Genomic DNA, 19,062 nt, shown 5'->3' with positions numbered 1-19,062 from the left:
AAGACAGAACAACATAAGACGAAAATACAACGCTCGCTAAAAGACAGATGGACAAAGCAAATATAATGAAATAACGGAGCCGAATATACGGTCTCTCCAGGTATTCCCAAGCTGTAAAAACATCAAAGTCGCTAAATGTTGATGAAACGCCGTCCCAGTGGGTTTTAGTGAAGCCGTGGGCGGCATCGCGTCATGCATCGGTATCGGTGAGTCTCGTGTCAGGCGTCGCATCTGAGGCAAGGATTAAGAGGCCGTCCGTGGAGTGAGTGGGGCATAGAGGGCAAAATATGCCACGTGATCAGTAGCCGGTAGCGTATTGTGGAGTGAAGTCGTTCGACCATCCGTAGCTGTGATAGCTACCGTGATAGCTCGAGTTGATGGCACTGGTGCCGCACTGCTGAGCCAGGACGCTAGGGAGTGGAAGAGACGGGATCGGAGCCATTGCTGGAGGCGAGCTACAATAATGACTCTCCGTTGTATACGGTTGGCTGAATGATGGAGTTGGAGACGGCAGTTGAGCATCGTTCATGACCATTGAGGACCAAAAGGTAGACTGAGGGTCGCTGCAAGTAGTGATGGTTGGACTAGGCGTCGAAGGTAGGACTTTCCACGAATCCATCTGCACGGGGTGTTGCTGGTGTTGCATGACCTCCGTCGGTTGCCACCAGTTGTTCCCGGCAGGGGAGCTTGGGAGAACAGCAGCCGGGCGAACGACATCGACGATCCGTGGCGGGGGCGGCAACAATGGAAGGAAGAGACCCATGATGGCATTCTTGACGTCCTCAGCCCTCCCTTCGAGCAGTTCGCCGGCACCATCTTCTTCCAGGCCTTCCAATGCGCGCACTCCGGTCCGGAAAACGTAGCGGTTGATGGACTGCACGAATTCCTCTTGCAATTTCTTCAGCTGGGACTCCTTCTCGGCCCAGGACCAGGTTGAGGCAGAGACGTCGACGGAGTAGATGTCCTTGTGGTACTCGATCAGGGAGTCGATAGTGTCCTGGGTCAGCTTGAATGCAACCTCATGTTGTGATACCATGTCGACGTGTACGACGTATGCCTCAATATGTATGAGCTGGTAGTTGAACATGGCCTCGACCAGTGGATTTGAGTCTTTGCGTAACTCGGAATCAGGAGCCTTCGGAAGCATGATGGAGCAAAGTGACCAGATGGCTGCAGGACCAGACAGTGTTTCGGTGAGACATCGAAAGTGCTGTGGAGCCGAATTCAGCGGCCGCTTCACCCGGTTCACTCTCTTGAGCGTCTGTGTCAACCAGGCTTCCACCTTTGTGTTCAGGACGACGGTAGGAGCTGAACGCGGAGCAAAGGCAGCAGCGGAGGCAGGTAGTAACGACACCGGCATTGCGAATGTGTGTGCGAGAGAGGAGTGTGTGTGGCGAGACTTGATATCAGATGCGATGAAGAGTGGGACGAGTGGCGACGACGATGAAATTCAGACTGGGAGCAGAACGAAAAGAAGAAAAAAAAAATAAAGGGAAGAAGTCAAGTGTAGTTGAATCAAGGTGAGGATTATAGAGGCCTTGACAAGAGGTAGAAAATAAGGATGGCGAATGAGGATGGCGGAGAGGGAGGTGAGTAGGGTAGAGGCGGAAGTGTAGGTGGGGTGGGGATAGTAGGACTCTTAAATCGGGCAATCTGATGGATGGGCGAGAGGGTCAAGGTGGTGGTGGCGCGCGTGCCGACTAAACTTTTAGAGGCACTGCGCTGCACGCACTGCTACAGTACTACTGCTCTCTCCAAGGCTCCACTTCTTTCCAGCGCCGTTTTTTTTTTCTCTTTCGCTACATTTACCCAGAGGAGTCAGCGGTGCATGAGGAACGCTGGACGGACGGGCCAGGCTTGCTGTGGGTGAAAGAGTCAGACTTGTCCAGAGGTGCATGAGTAGTCTCTGCTAGGAGGAAGGGGGAAGGGCTCCCTCCGAGTGTATGGCCTGCTCCGTCCCGTGGTTCGCGCAAAGGTCTGCATGCAAGAAATTACGATGCTTACCGCGACGCCGCAGCGATGGAAGCTGACACTTGGAGGTATGCGTCTACTCACAACCAGATTGAGCATCTACAGTGTAAACAAGACATGCATGCGAAGGGCCTAACGTCTAAGGAGTAAGGAGCAACGAGTAAGGAGGAGAGAATAAAAGCCAAGGACGACATGGGGGAGCTGAGGGAAGGGCCGAGGAAGTATAGCAAACAAGCCATCATCAAGCCATTTCTCATCTGGCCTCGTCTGTTCTTCATCCTCCTCTCCTTCATCTTCATCTTCATCTTGATTTCCATCTCCATTCTCATCTCCTTCTTCTGCCCCCTGAAGAGCCGAAGATGGTGGCTCACGCAGATCTGGGGTGGAGTGGTCGGTCTGCGAACCAAACGGAGTCTGGGCAGGGATGGTGAGGGCGGTTCTCGAAGCATTCAGAGGATAGCGAGGATAGCAAAACGGCGCAGACTACCGGATTGGGATAGTATCATCATCAATGTTTGATGGTGCGGGATGGTGTGAGGGACGCGACGGTGAGAGAGAAGAGAAAAGCTGGATGACAGGTTGACGTTTCTCGCGGCCAAAACTAGGCTCAAAAACATCCAGCCAATCACACGCCGTAGACAGGGGGACGCTCGGCTGTGGGAGGCCGTGCCACTTTTGCCCTCTTGACCTTTTGAGTTCTTTTTCGCTTGGGGTCATGAAGCACCCGCTCCCCCCAGGGTAAACCTCCTCTCAAAGTCATCTTCTCGTTCCTGTTCCTGTTCCCGATCCAGTTTACTAATTGATAGTTGATATGAAGTTGTTGCTTGGAAAACAGAATAATGACGAGCCGTGTTGAGGTCGGTCGTGATCCTCCATCTGCCTCGTACCTAGCCACCAACACAAGACAATTGAGTTATTTCCAACGACGAGGACGCATGGATCGCTTTGACGTCTGTGCTCATGCTCGTGCTCGTGCCTGTTCCAGCTAAGCGCGACACAGCCACACAGCCACGCGGCAGATCCGGCTCTTACCTTGGACGATTCCCAACATCGTGCTGTGTGGCGCAGGCTGTCTGTCGATCTCGCCTTGTCCGCAATGATGAATGTAACAACACAATGATGAAGCGGTTGTGATGCGCTGCGATGCGATGCAAGGCCATGTCATGCGATGCAACGGAATCATCACTTTGGGCATCACCGTAACCGCCACTACAGTTGATGTCATACCATCTACTGTATGTACTGGCGCTTGCAGGCTTCGGTGTTGCGTCATGCCCCAGGTCGTCTCTGGAAAACCCGGATGACAGTAGCCACTCCATTGCTGGCTCTCTCGCCTCTGTCAAACGGGGACCACGACCATGATTATGACCACGACTATGACCACAACCATGACCACAATTACGACCACGAACCCCAGATTGTATGTGGTTGAACGTGGTCTGGCCGTGCATGGTAGATGTGGGGCTTGTTATCGATAGATGTTCGCTTCCATGGATCCTTAAACGTGCGAGAGTTTGCAGTGCGGCGCTTCCGACCAACTGGCTCAACGTGTTTTACCATGCAGACATACTGTAGTCATGATTTACCATACTCTAACGCATGACTCGGCGCCAGATGCATCGTCCAGTCTGCTAACCTGTTCGAGAATCTGAATTATCCACCCTCAGCTTTGCAGGGATGCATTTCTGTTCATGCCCGACAGAAGCCGACACAACGCCTTACTACATACATAATAATCAATACCTACCTACATAACACTTACATCGTGAACTGATGGCACAGATGCTCAAATTCCTACTATAAATCATACTACTGTCACTCCAGGGTCACGCGCCCTTCTGTTGCCTCCTTCCGATGCGTCTGCTATACATTATTGTTATGATGATCTTGCCACTCGAACGATGCGGTGAGGAGCCCAAGTCCGGCACGACGTCACAACACCACGATGTACCACCACCGTACCACACACAGTCACAGCTACAAGTACAACTACTATTATATAATTATATTACAAACATACAGCTACATATTTACAAGCATACACGTCCACGATCGCGTGCGCCACGAGAGCCGTCGTTGCGCGTGTTTCACCATCTGCACCTCGCACTCACGTCTCGCTGGCTAGCCTGAGGCCTCATTGTGACTCATATCTACGGTGTACGCTACCTTTGTTCCCCATGTTTCAGAGTACAACCTTGCTTTGATGCATATTCGCTTTAATCCCGTCTCCACATCTCCAGCTCTTCTGATCCGCGAGAGCAATGTTCATCACCTTGCTGCTTCAACTTCGTTCCTGTACTGGCCAGCACTCACTTTTCTCCCGGAGACTGCTAGCCAGCCAACTTCAGGTCACGCGTCTCTCATTCCCCAACTAGCTCGCCAAGTGTTGACTTTCATCTTTCTATTCGTCTTAGATATCTCCATTCTTGTCCAAGTCCATGCGTTCTGTTTCCTTGCTCAGATGACCTGCAATCTCGCAAGCCTCATGTTTCCATCTTTGCTTTCGTACTCAGGGATCACCCTATCAAGAATACCATTTGCCGCATCGCGTTCGTACCAGCCCTCGGACCCCATCTATCCATCCAGAGATCACGCTATTCTGTTCATCGGGCCGTGATGCATTAGCTACTACATTCCACGATGACCTGCAATACCCAACTCAAATACTGTGACTAAGATCGGGCCCATCCGGCGCTTATGCACTCCTGCTCTGGTTCATTTCTGATTCAGGAGAGATCCGGGATACCAGTCGCGAGACTCGATGAAGACCCGTCCGCGTTGATTTAGATTCAATTCACGGGAAGACATGATACCAGCAGGGCCTATAACGTCATCCTTAGAGGCGCTGTTGTGTGGCAAGCTATCATGTATGGCGTCATTCATTACTTCGACTGTTTCGTTGAGCGACGTGTATCAATTATCCACAGGCCATAGGTATTGACACTGGCTTCTCATTGCGACTAAATACTGTCGTTCTGAGAAGTCTAACATGTGAACATGACCAGAAGTTAACATACGAATCATCGAAAGGATAGATATTAAAGGCTCAAGAGCGAGGAAAAGCAAGCAGGAGCAGTCAGCCTCACGCGACCCCGACCCTACCAGCCTCCTTCTCGTCGGCCATCCGCTTCCTTTCATTCTCTTCCCGCTTCCTCGCCTGATCAGCTTCCCACCTTGGATTGATCAACGCCCACTCCCCCTCCCAAGCAGCCTCCTGCACTTCAACCTGCTTTTTCTCACCATGGGGCAAACACCAGGCTGGCAGTGACAAAGGTACCGCATATCCATCTGAGCGTCAGTCAGCTCTCCTCTCTACGGGCCTGCCATGTCTTCAACAACGCTCACCTCCTAGACTCTCTCTCTGAGATCCATGAGAACATCCTTGCGTCTTTGGAACGTTCAAGTACAGCCACCACCGCTCGCTCTCGTAGTCGAACCGCCACTCAGAACGTGCTGCAAACGCTGCCTCGACACCAAAGCGATTTGTCATATCCGAGTACACTTCCTCCTGTCGGCATAAGATTGTGTCAGTGACTCGTCTCTGATGCGCTTGAAAGGGCTAGCGAACTTACAAGCGCTTTCTGTACGCGCAGCTCATGCAATCCGCCAGCTCGGGTCTGGTAGATCCACCTAGGCAGGATATTCCTCTGCATAGCCAATCTCAATACCGAGTCTTTCCTGCTCATAGCAAATGACAACGCATTTTGTGAAGCTGGTGGCTTTGAATCGGGCTTCTCTGGTAGATCTGTAGTCCGAGTCGTCGTTGAGAGGAGGTGGAAAGGGTTAAAGTATCTTAGAAATGTGAAGCTCATGGTGACTGTGTTATGAGTGAGATTCATAAGAAGTGTAAAGGTAATATCTCTTTAGCAGATTGCTGATTATATGGAGGTTAGGCACCATGATTCATGGCGATGCGTCGTCAATACTCTACCGATGATGCTTCATACTTGTGGTGAAGGAGGCATCTTAACAGTGTATCCTCACAGTCGCAGAAGTTTTCACCCCGGCTCGAGACGTTCGTTCAGACTGGTAACGAAGACAGACAACTTAACGAGTTCACGAGACCCGCACAAAGTGTAGCAACCCAACAACTCGTCATCTCTAACTTCACTCGAGACATATACTGCGTAGCAGTCGTTTGTTGCAGCTCCGAAATGACCTTGGACCGCCGAAATCGCGTACGCTCGATTAGTCGGCTAACGAACCCTATGGCCTACCACGATCCGTGCTTTTCTTTGCGTTTCAGATCTGTTCGCCTTCACAGAATCTCACATAACAGAGTAGCCAGCACATCAGCGTTTCGTTTCAGAGACAGAAGCTGTATCGAAGATGCACAGTCCATTCATACACGAGCCCTCACGTTGATTTGCCCTTTCACAAAAACGCACCACGACATCAACATTCTCCAATCCTCGATGCCAGTCAAGCCCAGAGATACAAAGCAGTGCGGGCTCCTCTTCCTTCCAGGCTACCGTCCACAAGGCTCTATCACTCATAGCATAATACAACCTATCAATCTCTCTCACCTCGCAACCCAAACTTCCAGTCGCACATTCCAAGTCCCCTAGAAACCAAACACCAGGCCAAATTGCAATAGCTTCCGTTGTGGGGCGGCCCGGCAGGATACGGGACGGCAGCACACCGGACGGCAACAATACCAAGGGGCACGAAACGGCAAAAAACCACACAACGGTATACCCGCCACGCGATTTCCATGCTGATATGGCTCCGTCTTGCATAGCTCACGGCCCGTGGTTCGCGGACCCGGCATCCGCATTCGTATATTCGTATCCACATCAGCATGCGAACCTGTACCATACCAGTTTAAAGTGTCGAGCATGCAGGTCAGGCACATGGATGCGTGTAAACACCACGAACGCCGCATACGCGTGTCAATGACTTCAATTTACAACGGCACGTAGGTCACGTAGGACGGGAAGGTTGGGTGTGAATCGAGGTTTGCACTCAAGGCTGGGACGCTAAGGGGCACATGTACCGCAAGGTCTTATATGTGTTTATATATATACATATATCTATCCCTGGCATCTGGAGTCTGGAATCCCGGAGACCCGAGACAAAGACAGCTATTCTCTACTACACACGCTCTTATTCGACAATCTCACTCGTCCTGTAGGCATCCTCATGCCCTTGACTGACTGACTGACTGGCAGACTGACTGACCGACCCGGCGATATCCATCTTTGAACTCCCAAATCCCTGACCCGCACATGAGATCAGAGTCTCACCAGGCAGCACGTCAAATGTCCCAGTTATTGTTTAGCACAGCGGGACGAAACACGACCTATACAAAACCACACCACATCCGCGCATAATGCACATAACAATTCCACACTCCGTAATCATGACTACCCATATATACATGGATACTTCGGAAGGGAACGATCACAACAAGCAGATCCGAAATATAAAAAAAATGGGGCTTTACGAGCTGGTGCTATGCATGCCTGCTTGCATCAGATCCATCAGAACGTAAGCCACAGTCTTGACAACAAAATACACCCCCAGGAATCGTGCATCACAAAAAGGACAGATCATATATTTTCGACACTATTTGCCTGGTATTCACCTCTATATATACACACACCCGCCCCGTAACTATTGTGTGCTTTAACGGGATGGCGAGTCTCGGGTGTTGATGCTGGTACAGAAGGCAGACGGACCGTATAGTCACGTCGTCCTGCAGCGTCAAGATGCATTCCCTTCATCTACACTTAACGGCCATGAATGTGATTACAAGATGACGAAAACAACAGATGCAAAGGGGCGCCTGCTGATGCGCGGGCATTTATCAGGCAGGTGCAATCAGCCGGATATAGTAGCATGCAAGAAAACCCATGCGATCGGCAGCTTCAATATCAAGAGATCCAGATGCACTATCACGCCCCTCTCATAAGTGCCTGCCAAATCAGACCACTGTGGTGCGCCACCGGCCCAATGTGAATATTTTGAGAACATAGTTATCCAATTGCGTCGTTCATGGTGATGTTAATTTAATGTTGCGTAATGTGATGTAGAGCAGAGAGCGAGATGTAGCGGCTACTCTTCCATTCGTCCGAACATGAGATCTTCATGCTCGTCGACACGGTTTCGCGCTGCATGGCCCTGATCGAAATCGTCTTCACTGTCGTCATCCTCGCGCATGCGAACATCCCTGCTGTCGTTACGGTAGCACGAGTATGCCCGCTGGTCTGGTAGGGGCGATTTGCGTGGAGTGATGGTTGCTTGGCTTCCGGAGAGCCTGTTTATTCCATTATCCAAGTAACGCGCAGGCACAGGTGGAACGGGTGGAACATCCGGAGGCAGCAGAGTCGGTCCGCTTTTGTTGCTGCCTTGGCTGCAGCTAAGGAGGTTGACAGCGGCAACTAGGTCGGCAGATTCATCATCACCGCCGTAATTGGAGCCGGCGATAGACGTTCCCGATGTAGTCGGGCGGCCGTCACTGCTCCATTGGCGGTGGTGAGAAGCGAAACCTTGGGATGGAGCGCTTTCCGAGAAGATGGAGTTACCGGACTGATAAGAGTGAGAGTAGGCACTGCTGGCGCCACTATAACGGTGGGGATTCCTCGCGGTGTAGGTCTCAGGGCCCGGACTGGTCTCCGTAGAGCTAACACTATCCTCTCTAGCGTCTGAAGATGAAGCAGGCGGCGAAGCAGACGAATGGTCGCTATACTTGCTCTCTTCAGGTTCTTGGTTCATGGCAACGAGCACAGATGCAGCTTCAAGCATTTGCACTTGTTGATGCTTGGAAATCAGCAATTTCGAAGTCACACCCCATTGCGGTGTATGTTCCCAACTATATTCGTTAGTGAAACACATTCATACCTTTATTATTGACCAGTGGGCTGAGGAGAAATGGAGGGGAGCCAGTCTCAGGAAAATGTGGGTTAAGGGTCCGAGGTATACTAACAGATGTTTTGTGAGACAGCTGCTATGCTTGTACCCTTTTCCACAGTTTTCGCACCGCAATTCACCGTGGGTCACTCGCTTCCGCGAGCCTTCGCTTGCGCGACGTATCCGCGCTTTGCTCGTGCCCTTTTCGCCTGCGGGCATAGCAGACAGCGATGGACCATCGGTGATGGCGGTTCCCGGGCTGGTCTTGGCGCCGACCCCTGCGTAGCTGGAGGGCCCAAAACCATTACCAACGTGCGGGAGACTGCCTGGTGATAAGTGATTACCAGCGCTGGACCCTCTGAGGCTGGCTTTGGACGGCCGGCGGCTGGTCTCGAGAAATTTCTCCTTCATTGCTGCAGCCATAGCTGCATTGTTGTGGGCGGATGAGGACATGCTCTTTCTACGTGACACGCGGTGTGCGGCACCCAAGGAGCCCATGGATAAAGAGTGTGAATGCGTTCGCGACTTATGCGGGGGCAGGCTCGACGCCGTAGATCCGAAAGAGGGCCTGTGTTGGCTTGTCGGTCTGGCCGTAGCATCCTGCAGGAAATTTATATTAGCAATGCTTCCATGTCGACAATTTGTCCACAGGCTTACCTTTGCGGTGGTCATAGTGAGGATTGATCGAATATATATTGGTGTTGGTCCGAGGTTCTAGAGCTCGACCAAGTAGAGGTCGGGCGAAAAATGCCGCGTTGGTGTTGCACAGCCTGATAAGGGTCGCAGTGGTGAGAAAAGTAATAGAAAGGCAGTCTCCGTACGGAAAAGGTCCAGGCCACCAGCGTGTAGAAGGTGACTTCGTCTACTAAAACTCGAGCTGGAGCTGAAGTGATCCCCGGGTGAAAGTTACGAAGCCGAACAAAAAGTTCGAAGGTGGTGGAATGCGGCGCAGCTTAAGCGGGGAAAGTGTTCTCTACAGGGTTGATGGTCTCTCAGCGGTGCCAGGATCCAGGGGGGTTCTTTGAAGCAAGCAAATGCACTCCTCTGAAGGATTGAAGCCGTGAAAGAATGAAGAGAGAAAAGGAGAGTGAGGTTGTCGGACTCAGAATTCCAGAAAGTGTGGTGAGCTGGAGCTATTTGGGTGGAGAAGACGAGTGGCTACTACTACTATACCAAAACAATAGTAGTAATGTGCCAGTCTGGTCACCCGCAGTCAATCACCTGCCCGGACGGCGCATGAGACGTTTGAGTTGGGCTTAGCGCGCAAGACGTACCTCACCAGGCGATGGCGCCAACAAAGTAAGGAACCGGGCCACTGCCTCTGCTTCTTCCTTTCCCGAGCAAGCAATCAATCAATCAATTCGGGCTTATATGCTCGCTCTCACCACTCGACACGCTTCGTAGCTTTGGCCTTGTCCGTCCAGGAGGTTAGTGTCAAGACCAGCGGCTCTAATGAGACAGAGGCCACGCCCATCACCTCCCACGGCTTGCAGCATCAATTGCCATGGCGGTGCTGCCAGAGAACAAAGAAATGCCATCCCGAGCATAAGCTAGCGGCACACAACATCCAGGCTCCATGTGCACAAAGTGGAGAAAGATTGCTCGCTGGTCAAACGACCCCGGCCGGCCTGCCCTGTCTTGCGAATTGACAGGCGTGGAGCTGATTGGGACCCCTGCAACGTCGAGATCAGCGCTGACATTTCCCTGATGGACCCCCGAATACCATAGTAGAGACAGCATCGTGCCCCGAGAGCAAGCGGAAGATGCTGGTATCGATATTGGATAGTCTCTCCGCAATTGAGTCGTACACTAATAGTTGGCCCGCAAGGCTCTACAATTAGCAGAGGTCGATCCCCATCCCGACTAGCATAGAGAGGTATAGGTGATGCTCTCAGAACTCCAAGTTGCATGCTCTGTGAAAGATGCGTTGCCAGGAGCTGTGCAGTATCTTGCACTCACACAGGGCAGACACTTCTCCGAACAGTAGCCTGTGGCGATTGTCCCAGGTTCCAAGACAGATCCAGCATACGCGTTGCGGTCTCCTCGTGATCAAGTCCAAGCCCCCAAATTCAACGAGACAGACAGTCCAAGCTCGCTCTCGATCCCGATCTGAAGCCTTAGCTACTAACATTATCCGTGCGCCTGGCCCAAGTAATGGTATAACGCCATCCGGCGTCTACCCCTCTCAAGCCACCTTGCAAGTTTGCGGCGGGGAATATGCGCTCCAATATATGAAAAGAGGCCAGAGTAGATGTATAGGATACGATGCATAGCGATCCGAGATCTCCAAAGCATTGCTGTGCTATTGGGGTCCCATCAAAAAAGTCAAAGCTCACACATCTCGGTATTGCTATTGCTTTGTCAGACGAGACCGGAGTCAGCCGCAATCAGCTCCGATAACGCGCTGAATAATTAATGTCAACCTCGCGAAAAAATTTGGTGCGAGATAGTGCCAGAGTGGAGAAATAAAATTGTGCACGCGCGCAATGGTGGCGTGCGAATCGCGACACCGTAGAAATCCTGCCGTAGGATGTAGCCATGCCAGATTGTGTTTCGATATTACATCGTTGATTTGACAGCTCCTTGCAGGATTCCGTACCGAGCCATTTCTTGCAGAATGATGATTTTGTTGGATGTATGTTCTGCGGTGACGCGACGCACCGTATACAAAAGCTGTTCCTAGACGCGACAGCTCCGAGGGTGAACAGATTGAACCACACGCTCATGTTGCTGTGATCACAAAGAAACACGCGCGCGTTCCTGAACCAGCCGTAGGTTCGCTGTTGGCAATAGCCTTGATCACTTGGACTAGCCATAAGCAATGGCCAGGAATGGCCAGGACGCAAGAAAGGGAAGCTGATCTCTGCACGGGAAATTGATCATCCACTAGGAGAGCACTCAACCAGCCGCGCTTCGATCGCTTCGCGAATTAAATCCCTCCTTACTGTATGCGTCGCATTGCCGATCAGTCAATCACCAGACGGCGGGCCGCTCGCCAAGACGAGAGACGAGACTGCTCTGGGGGTCGCTCCAGTATCTGTGCACGCATGTTATGCATGAGCGTCTAGCGATCACCGTCGGATTCGTATATGGTGAGCCTGAGGCCTGTATGTGGGTTTCGAATACTGTATTCAGACCCTTGTTAATAACCATCAGTTGTTCTTCATTCTTGATCCTTACTTTCGACAAACACCTCACCCTTGCGGTCCATAGGACAAATAATACGGCGGCGAGTCCACCAGTTGGTAACCTAATGTCTATCTACGGTCAGGACAGAGTACACCATATGAATGAGTGTATTGTGAAATGTCTTTAGTGTAACAATGAGGGTTTTCGTGTGGATGAACTGATACCTATCATTGTGGTAATTGTAAAATGACTTGGTCTGAATCCAGATGACAGTCTTTGCATTCTTGAGGGAAGGACTGCCCGTCTATGCTCTTTCACTCCGTAAGTGTCGTGTCGGTGGATGTTTGAAGCCATGTAAAATCACAACATCCCTGCCTAACCGGCAGTAAATCATTGTGAAGCAAGAGGAGTCGTGCCAATGTTAGCTTACATGCGATGTGAAATATTATTAGAGTGCAGGAAACGCTCGTGTTTTAATTGATGCCCGGGAGACGCGACTGAACGAACCGTGTGGACGCGCCAAGTAGCACGTGACTGCTTTCGTCACTCGCAACCACCCGACCTCCATCCATATTCATCGCCGAGACCTCTACAGTTTCGACACAGTCGCCAGTCACTCAACGCCTAAGTCGCGATAGCACTCTCTTAAGGATTGTCCAAAACCGCTTGATCTCAACTATCTCGAAGCCCCCTAATCTCGACATCTCATACCAGGCACCGATCATCAAACTTACCAACGATGGCAGACTCAGGAGCCACAGCGCCTAAGCCAAGCAGCAGCGTCAAGCTTGTACTTTTGGGTGAAGCTGCAGTAGGAAAGGTCCGTTATATGTTGATCAGTATGCTGCGCTCTTGATCTCCCTACTGATAAAGTATCGCAGTCCTCGCTCGTCATGCGGTTTGTGAATAATGATTTTCAAGAAAATAAAGAGCCTACAATAGGGGGTACGCAATTGATCATCTACCAGAACGTACTGGTTGAATCCGAACTGGCTGACATTCCCTTCTAGCCGCCTTCCTTACTCAAAAATGCAATCTCCCAACCCGTACCATCAAATTCGAGATCTGGGATACCGCCGGCCAAGAACGTTTCGCCAGCCTGGCGCCCATGTACTACCGCAACGCCCAAGCCGCACTTGTCGTCTACGACATTACGAAGCCTACGTCTCTCACAAAAGCCCAACACTGGGTTGCCGAACTCCAGCGTCAAGCCTCTCCAGGCATCGTAATTGCGCTCGTCGGTAACAAGGCCGACCTAGCCTCCGACGACTCTCCTGTCACAAATGATGAGTCTGATGCTGATGCAGCGGGTACAACGGAGGGTGATGAGGAGGTAGCTGAGAGCGAAGAGAACGAGAATGCGAATGCGCGCAAGGTGCCTACGAAGACGGCAAAGGGGTATGCGGATGAGGAGAGTCTCTTGTTTTTTGAGACCTCGGCGAAGACCGGGCAAAATGTTGCAGAGGTTTTTACGGCGATTGCGAATGCGATTCCGGAGACTAGTTTGAAGGGACCGCGTGGTGTGGGTGGTAACACAAATCTGGGTGGCAGCAGGCCAGAGGATACTAGCAGGGTGAACTTGACTGGCGGACAGGATCCGGCTGGTGCGAAAGAGGGCTGCGCATGTTAGTGTGTTATGGTACAAGTGTAGGGTACAGCGAACTGTATCTACGCGCCCAGCCAGTGGGTGTTTGGGTGAGCCTGTTTGTGTGGACTCATGGAGTGCTCCTGCACAACTTTTTAACTAACCATGTCATGTATATCGAAGAAGATGATAGGCGTACACATACATCCATTCATATTACTAATTATAGACATAATGTCTTGATTTGAGATGAGATAATGCTAGCCGGGCAGAATTACGAGTCCGTCTACGGGCCAATATCTTGTGATCTAAACTCCTGGCATGCCTACTATTGATCTCAAGATGGGCACGCCCCGAGGGACGAAGTATATGACGTAAAGGCCACCAAATGCAACCAAAAGTCCCGTGAATTTCTCGGGCCAAGTATGGAAGTAAGCAGCGGTCATGAGCAGCATCCACCACATGAGTGCAGCAATGCCGAGCGCAACATTAACGCCGTACCCAGTTACGTCTTTATCGCCATCCCCTTCCGTATCCCTAGTATCCTTCACACTCGCCGCCGTCGCAACACGTCCGTTCTGTAACTGCACACTCCTACCATCCCGCAAGCCCTCCGCCTTCGACATCGCCGGCAGGATCTCTAACCACAGCAGCGCGCTACCGAGGATAAGCAAGAAAACATGTCCCGAGATATCGTACCCGCCATTCCATCGACCTCCCGCGAAGCGACACGCTGCACTCGTCAATATCTCCTTGCCCTCTCTCAGCAAAGGTTTTGTCTCTGCGGCATCGCTATCGATCAACATCTCACAAATGCCCCCCGTGATGCGGAACCCACGATCGATCAGCGGCGGCCCGAAAAACCACTGTGTCGTAAACATCCACACGCATGTCGCCAAAGCCCACCTCAGTACACTCTGTGCCCTCCTCCTCGTTAATGAGGGCCATAGTGGAGGTCCGAGAGTCGGGTTGGTGACAACAAATACCAGGAGCGCGAGTGTGGTCCAGAACCAACCAATCTTCACGAAGTAGACGTTGAAGATGTTTTTCTTCTGTGCGAAGTAGCTTGGCGCGGATTCGGGAGGATGTGATTGGAGGGCGGATGAGTAAGGAGCGGATCGGGTTGTGCTGGAAAGTGTGCTGAATAGTGAGCCCAGGAAGAGGGTCGTCGGGTAGATTGCGATGAGCAGGGCTTCGAGGCGGGTCGGGAGGAAGGGGGACCGTTGCTGGGCTTGCAGTGTAGGTGTGGCCGACGGAATTGTGCGGTCGACAAAATGTGAGTGCGAGGTCGAGGTATGATTTCTTCGCGTCGCCATGTTGAGTGATGATGGTGACAGGATGTTTGAGTATAGGACAAAGGCAGAGAGTTTATGGGTAGGAGAATGGTGAAGACGAATAGCCGGAGGGGACATGCGCTTGTGGAATTGAAGAAGCCTGGAGATTTGTGACCGGAATGACGTCGCGAAGAAAAACACTCCCTCCAGGCTGCCTGCCGTAGGTGGCGTTGTCCTAAGTTAGTAATACGATTGAGCAGCCTGCACCTGCAACACCACAACATCATCATAGCCATATGAGCAAGGCATCGAAATATCTCCTACAGCCTCTTCCACGCGTTAGCCTTTGGTTCAGTTACGACAACTTTGCTAACTCTCTGATCCTTGACCTTGGAGGGATTGCGAATCCCCAGAATGCTTCTCGCGCGCGCGGGCTTCCAACTGTCCTTCTCTCTCTGAGATCGCAGGCATCAATTTACATGTGCGATCCGAGAGCAAGAAAAATCATTCGAGATTTCGGCCTTGTTCATCTGCCGGTATGTACACGTAGCACATGCTGTACACGTCGCATGGCCACCATAGGTCGCGATCTTCGGCAGTTGCAAGACGGAGACATCAGTACTGGGTAGCAAAGGGAATGTGTTAGTTTGCAGTTATATCGCTGCTTTCACTCCATTATATCTGTGAGTCGCAGTTCGGGCTCTGAGTAAGTCCATCGAGCCTATTGCTAGGCCAACAGGGCTATAGATTGTATCAAGTTCTGGTTGGCTGTGTAGGAAATCCTCTGCGACTCAAGCTTCCCCACATTCCCTCAAGCCGTCCACACTACATATTACCTCCACAATTTGACCGACAATCAACTGCCGAACTCCGCTGTATCGCACTCGTGACTGTCAGGCGCGACATTTCGGATTTTGGCGGTACATAGGTACTTGGTGTTCACATACATATGGATCCTAAATTTAGATCCATGAAAAGCATATGTTAATATACGTCGCTCTTAGCACTTGTATGCCCCTACTTCTTCTATTTCTCTTATAGGGCATAAATCGTGTTACTTCCAAAGTGTCCGACGCTTCATATCATGATTGTTAACGATGTTGTCGCATTTGCGTCCCATCACTGGTTCCTCATATCAAGCATATTAGTCCCAGCATATTTTGTTTGGAACAAGTATCAGCGTGGTCTCAGCAAATATCCAGGCCCCTGGTTGGCATCATACACCGATCTGTGGAGGTTCTCTGATGCTCTTGGTAGAAAGCCTGAGCAAACTCACATACGTTTACACAAAGAGCTTGGAGATATCGTCCGCCTGGCCCCCAATGTGCTCTCATTTGCAGATCCTAAGGCAATAAAATCCATTTATGGTCTCAATAAGGGATTCGTCAAAGTACGTCTGATAAGATATAAATAAGCAACACTGACCCGGTCACAGTCCGATTTCTACCCCGTACAACAAGCAACGTCCAAAGGGAGGCGCTTACCAAGTCTGTTTTCAACCACAGATGAAGACTACCACGCCAAATATAGACGCTGCGTCAACAGCGCCTTTGCTATGAGCTCCCTTGTTTCATACGAGCCTTTAGTCAACTCCACCCTGACCATCTTCCTCGACCAGACAGAGCGCCTCTACGTGCAGACAAACCGATGCTGCAACTTCTCTCAGTGGCTCCAGTTCTTTGCTTTCGACGTCATTGGTGACCTTACCTGGAGCAAACGTCTCGGCTTCGTCGAGAAAAATGAAGACGTAGACGGTGTCATCGCCTTCCTCTTCCGCTTCCTCAGCTACGCCGGCCCGGTGGGTCAAATGCCTATCATCGACCTCTTATTAGAAAAGAACCCACTCAAACTTCTCGCTGAAAGATGGGGTTTAAGCAAAAATGTCTTTCCTATAACACAGTTTGCTCTATCTCGTTCGCAAGAACGCGCTGTCGAGATGCAGAAGATCAAAGAAAACGGCCTCCCGGCAGATGCGTCAGGAAACAAAGGCGGCGTTGACCTCCTCTCCAAATTCAACGCCGCAGCACACGACCACCCACAATTCATGACCGATACACAGGTCTTGACTTCCTGCGTCAGTATGGTTTTTGCCGGCTCTGAAACCACCGCCATCTCCCTCTCCGCTGTATTCTACTACCTGCTACGCAATCCCATCGCATACAATAAGCTCATGGCCGAGCTCGACGCCGCTGTCTTAGACGGTACAATTGAATCCCGGGACAATGGCCTCGTCTCCTGGTCTGAATCCCAAAAACTGCCTTACCTCGACGCAGTCATCCAAGAATCGTTTCGTCTTCATCCTGCGGCTGGCTTGCTCCTTGAACGTGTTGTTCCAGCAAAAGGAATAACCATATGTGACGAGCATATCCCTGGAGGCACAATTGTGGGTTGCAACGCTTGGGTCCTACACCGACGTCCAGAGGTCTTCGGAGAGGACGTTGATGCGTTCAGACCTGAGCGGTGGATTGACGCGAAGCCGGAAAAACTGAGGGACATGAAAGCAACAATGTTTCACTTTGGCGCAGGAGCAAGGACATGTATCGGGAGAAATATTAGTCTGTTGGAGGTATATAAGTTGGTTCCGAGTTTTCTGAGGAGGTTTGAGGTGAGTTTCTGTAGGAATAATGGGTGTGTTCGTGATGGTGACTGACATATTGTTATGCAGATCGAACTTGATCAACCAGAAAAGGAGTGGGTGACCGATAATGGCTGGTTTGTGCGGCAGTTGGCCTTCAATACCAAATTCAAACTCAGAGTTACACTGGCAACAGTTTAGATGTGTAGGCACAGCCGTCGGATTTAGGGCTGCGACAGCCGAGAATCGGATTGAATGCCTCGAGAGCAGCATCACCCCTAGATCCACATAACTTACTCTACAGGATCCCCAAATTAGATACACATCCCTCATCTTATTGTTCCCCTCAGCCTCATATCCGCCAGCTGACATGCCAACCCTGCTAGTACTTTTCACGCTACGTAGTGGTACAGGAAGAAGCTATCATAGACCCCCGGAACTGTCATGAGTTAGTGCCGAGCATGCTCTCTAGCAGCCAGAAGGCAGTGCTTCGCTCGTGACTTCCTGTATCATTGACTTAACTGTACGCAACGTTGCATGACTCTCTAGCCTCTTCAGTTACACTTCTTTCCCATCATTGATGCGTTGCTGCATTAATGGCTCATATTTGTTTTGACTTGAGCATACGTTTTTGTAGACTGATGATTTTCTGACGTGTATGGTGGTTATCTGGGCTATTTAAATTGCGACTGAATACTTTCTTGGGAGGGAAGCGCCTTTCTATGAGATGTTATATATGACTGTAGAATGTCTATGTTATGTAAAGTATAGTTTACACCCTTGGCTGTGCAGTCCGCGAGTACACAGAAGCTATATGGACAAATGTAATGATGAGGTGATTCGAGCAGATCAATTTAAAGGAAGGATTGAACAGGGTTCTACCCTACCCGTCCCACGCACTTCGGAGTTATAACCTCCGAAGTGCTCCCGACTTAAACGTACATATACACTTTAATAGTACTATATAGATAATATATTTAAATATAGTAATACTACTATATCTAAAGTATCTTATATATATTAAAATAAGGCGGAGAAGATCTAATCTACTATTCGTGACTTTTGGGACATAAAATTTAGATTATTAGTAGTATTAGCGCGTTATTATCGCGCTATATACTATTATATCTTATATTATAGTTATAGTAGACTACTAAAAACTATATAAACTAAGACTTCTAATAGACTTAATCCTTAGAAGGAGCTTACCCTTAAGGAGTATATATACTACTATAATAAGATTAGTATATCTACTTTAATTAGGTAGATTTAGAGTACTATAGAGAGTATTCTTATATATAATACTAAGCCTAGTTTTAACTATATACCACGTCTAATTAGATGTAACTAGGTTATATAATAGCTAGTACGTAATTCTAAGTATAAAAAGATAAAGTAGAAGGTATAAGAGTCTATATATATTATAGTAGAGGACGTAGTAGAGATAAAGGGCTTCTTTATAAAGTTTAAGTAGTTCTATATTATAATAAGTAAAGACGTAGAATAGTAGTCTAATAGTTCATAGAGGGATATAGAAATGTATTTATAGAGTAGTCTTACTCTTATACGAGGTTAATTTCTAATAAGTAGAAATTAGTTTATATAGTCTATATTAGGACTTAGCCTTAGGTAGAACCCGACCTATATATACCTTAGCTAACAGGGTTAGGAGGTAA

The 19,062-nt window shown here is 49.9% G+C and overlaps 8 protein-coding genes across 8 annotated transcripts; 3 read left to right on the top strand and 5 right to left on the bottom strand.

Annotated features, from left to right (window-relative positions):
- Nucleotides 1-169: 169 nt before the first annotated feature.
- Nucleotides 170-1,510, bottom strand: EJ05DRAFT_367454 (uncharacterized protein). Its single transcript, XM_033741120.1, has one exon. The coding sequence runs from the start codon at nucleotides 1,358-1,360 to the stop codon at nucleotides 299-301; it is 1,062 nt and encodes a 353-aa protein (XP_033600273.1). The 5' UTR covers nucleotides 1,361-1,510; the 3' UTR covers nucleotides 170-298.
- A 376-nt stretch (nucleotides 1,511-1,886) lies between these two features.
- EJ05DRAFT_476137 (uncharacterized protein) lies at nucleotides 1,887-2,602 on the top strand. Its single transcript, XM_033743959.1, has one exon. The coding sequence runs from the start codon at nucleotides 2,164-2,166 to the stop codon at nucleotides 2,488-2,490; it is 327 nt and encodes a 108-aa protein (XP_033600272.1). The 5' UTR covers nucleotides 1,887-2,163; the 3' UTR covers nucleotides 2,491-2,602.
- Nucleotides 2,603-5,053: 2,451 nt separating this feature from the next.
- EJ05DRAFT_485905 (uncharacterized protein) lies at nucleotides 5,054-5,783 on the bottom strand (the record flags this gene model as incomplete). The annotated part of the gene is made up of 3 exons (XM_033745488.1): nucleotides 5,054-5,259; nucleotides 5,317-5,479; nucleotides 5,544-5,783. 3 exons carry the CDS (start codon nucleotides 5,781-5,783, stop codon nucleotides 5,054-5,056), a joined length of 609 nt encoding a protein of 202 aa, XP_033600271.1.
- A 2,245-nt stretch (nucleotides 5,784-8,028) lies between these two features.
- Nucleotides 8,029-9,495, bottom strand: EJ05DRAFT_500349 (uncharacterized protein; the record flags this gene model as incomplete). Its single annotated transcript, XM_033746981.1, has 3 exons — nucleotides 8,029-8,785; nucleotides 8,900-9,423; nucleotides 9,481-9,495. The coding sequence occupies 3 exons, from the start codon at nucleotides 9,493-9,495 to the stop codon at nucleotides 8,029-8,031; spliced, it is 1,296 nt and encodes a 431-aa protein (XP_033600270.1).
- A 2,262-nt stretch (nucleotides 9,496-11,757) lies between these two features.
- On the bottom strand, nucleotides 11,758-12,429 carry EJ05DRAFT_367254 (uncharacterized protein). The gene is made up of 2 exons (XM_033741119.1): nucleotides 12,177-12,429; nucleotides 11,758-12,080 (listed from the first exon to the last, which is right to left on the bottom strand). The coding sequence occupies exons 1-2, from the start codon at nucleotides 12,304-12,306 to the stop codon at nucleotides 11,797-11,799; spliced, it is 414 nt and encodes a 137-aa protein (XP_033600269.1). The 5' UTR covers nucleotides 12,307-12,429; the 3' UTR covers nucleotides 11,758-11,796.
- EJ05DRAFT_476131 (vacuolar protein sorting-associated protein 21) lies at nucleotides 12,356-13,781 on the top strand. Its single transcript, XM_033743958.1, has 3 exons — nucleotides 12,356-12,772; nucleotides 12,834-12,897; nucleotides 12,963-13,781. Exons 1-3 carry the CDS (start codon nucleotides 12,692-12,694, stop codon nucleotides 13,580-13,582), a joined length of 765 nt encoding a protein of 254 aa, XP_033600268.1. The 5' UTR covers nucleotides 12,356-12,691; the 3' UTR covers nucleotides 13,583-13,781.
- A 64-nt stretch (nucleotides 13,782-13,845) lies between these two features.
- Nucleotides 13,846-14,853, bottom strand: EJ05DRAFT_492910 (uncharacterized protein; the record flags this gene model as incomplete). Its single annotated transcript, XM_033746072.1, has 1 exon — nucleotides 13,846-14,853. The coding sequence occupies one exon, from the start codon at nucleotides 14,851-14,853 to the stop codon at nucleotides 13,846-13,848; it is 1,008 nt and encodes a 335-aa protein (XP_033600267.1).
- Nucleotides 14,854-15,895: 1,042 nt separating this feature from the next.
- Nucleotides 15,896-17,587, top strand: EJ05DRAFT_492909 (benzoate 4-monooxygenase cytochrome-like protein P450; the record flags this gene model as incomplete). Its single annotated transcript, XM_033746071.1, has 3 exons — nucleotides 15,896-16,201; nucleotides 16,247-17,416; nucleotides 17,477-17,587. The coding sequence occupies 3 exons, from the start codon at nucleotides 15,896-15,898 to the stop codon at nucleotides 17,585-17,587; spliced, it is 1,587 nt and encodes a 528-aa protein (XP_033600266.1).
- Between the last annotated feature and the right edge of the window lie 1,475 nt (nucleotides 17,588-19,062).

The sequence above is a fragment of the Pseudovirgaria hyperparasitica genome (assembly GCF_010093815.1).
Source record: "Pseudovirgaria hyperparasitica strain CBS 121739 unplaced genomic scaffold EJ05scaffold_8, whole genome shotgun sequence".
In the NCBI taxonomy this organism is placed as follows: domain Eukaryota; kingdom Fungi; phylum Ascomycota; class Dothideomycetes; order Acrospermales; family Acrospermaceae; genus Pseudovirgaria; species Pseudovirgaria hyperparasitica.
This window is presented reverse-complemented; position numbering and strand designations above follow the sequence as displayed.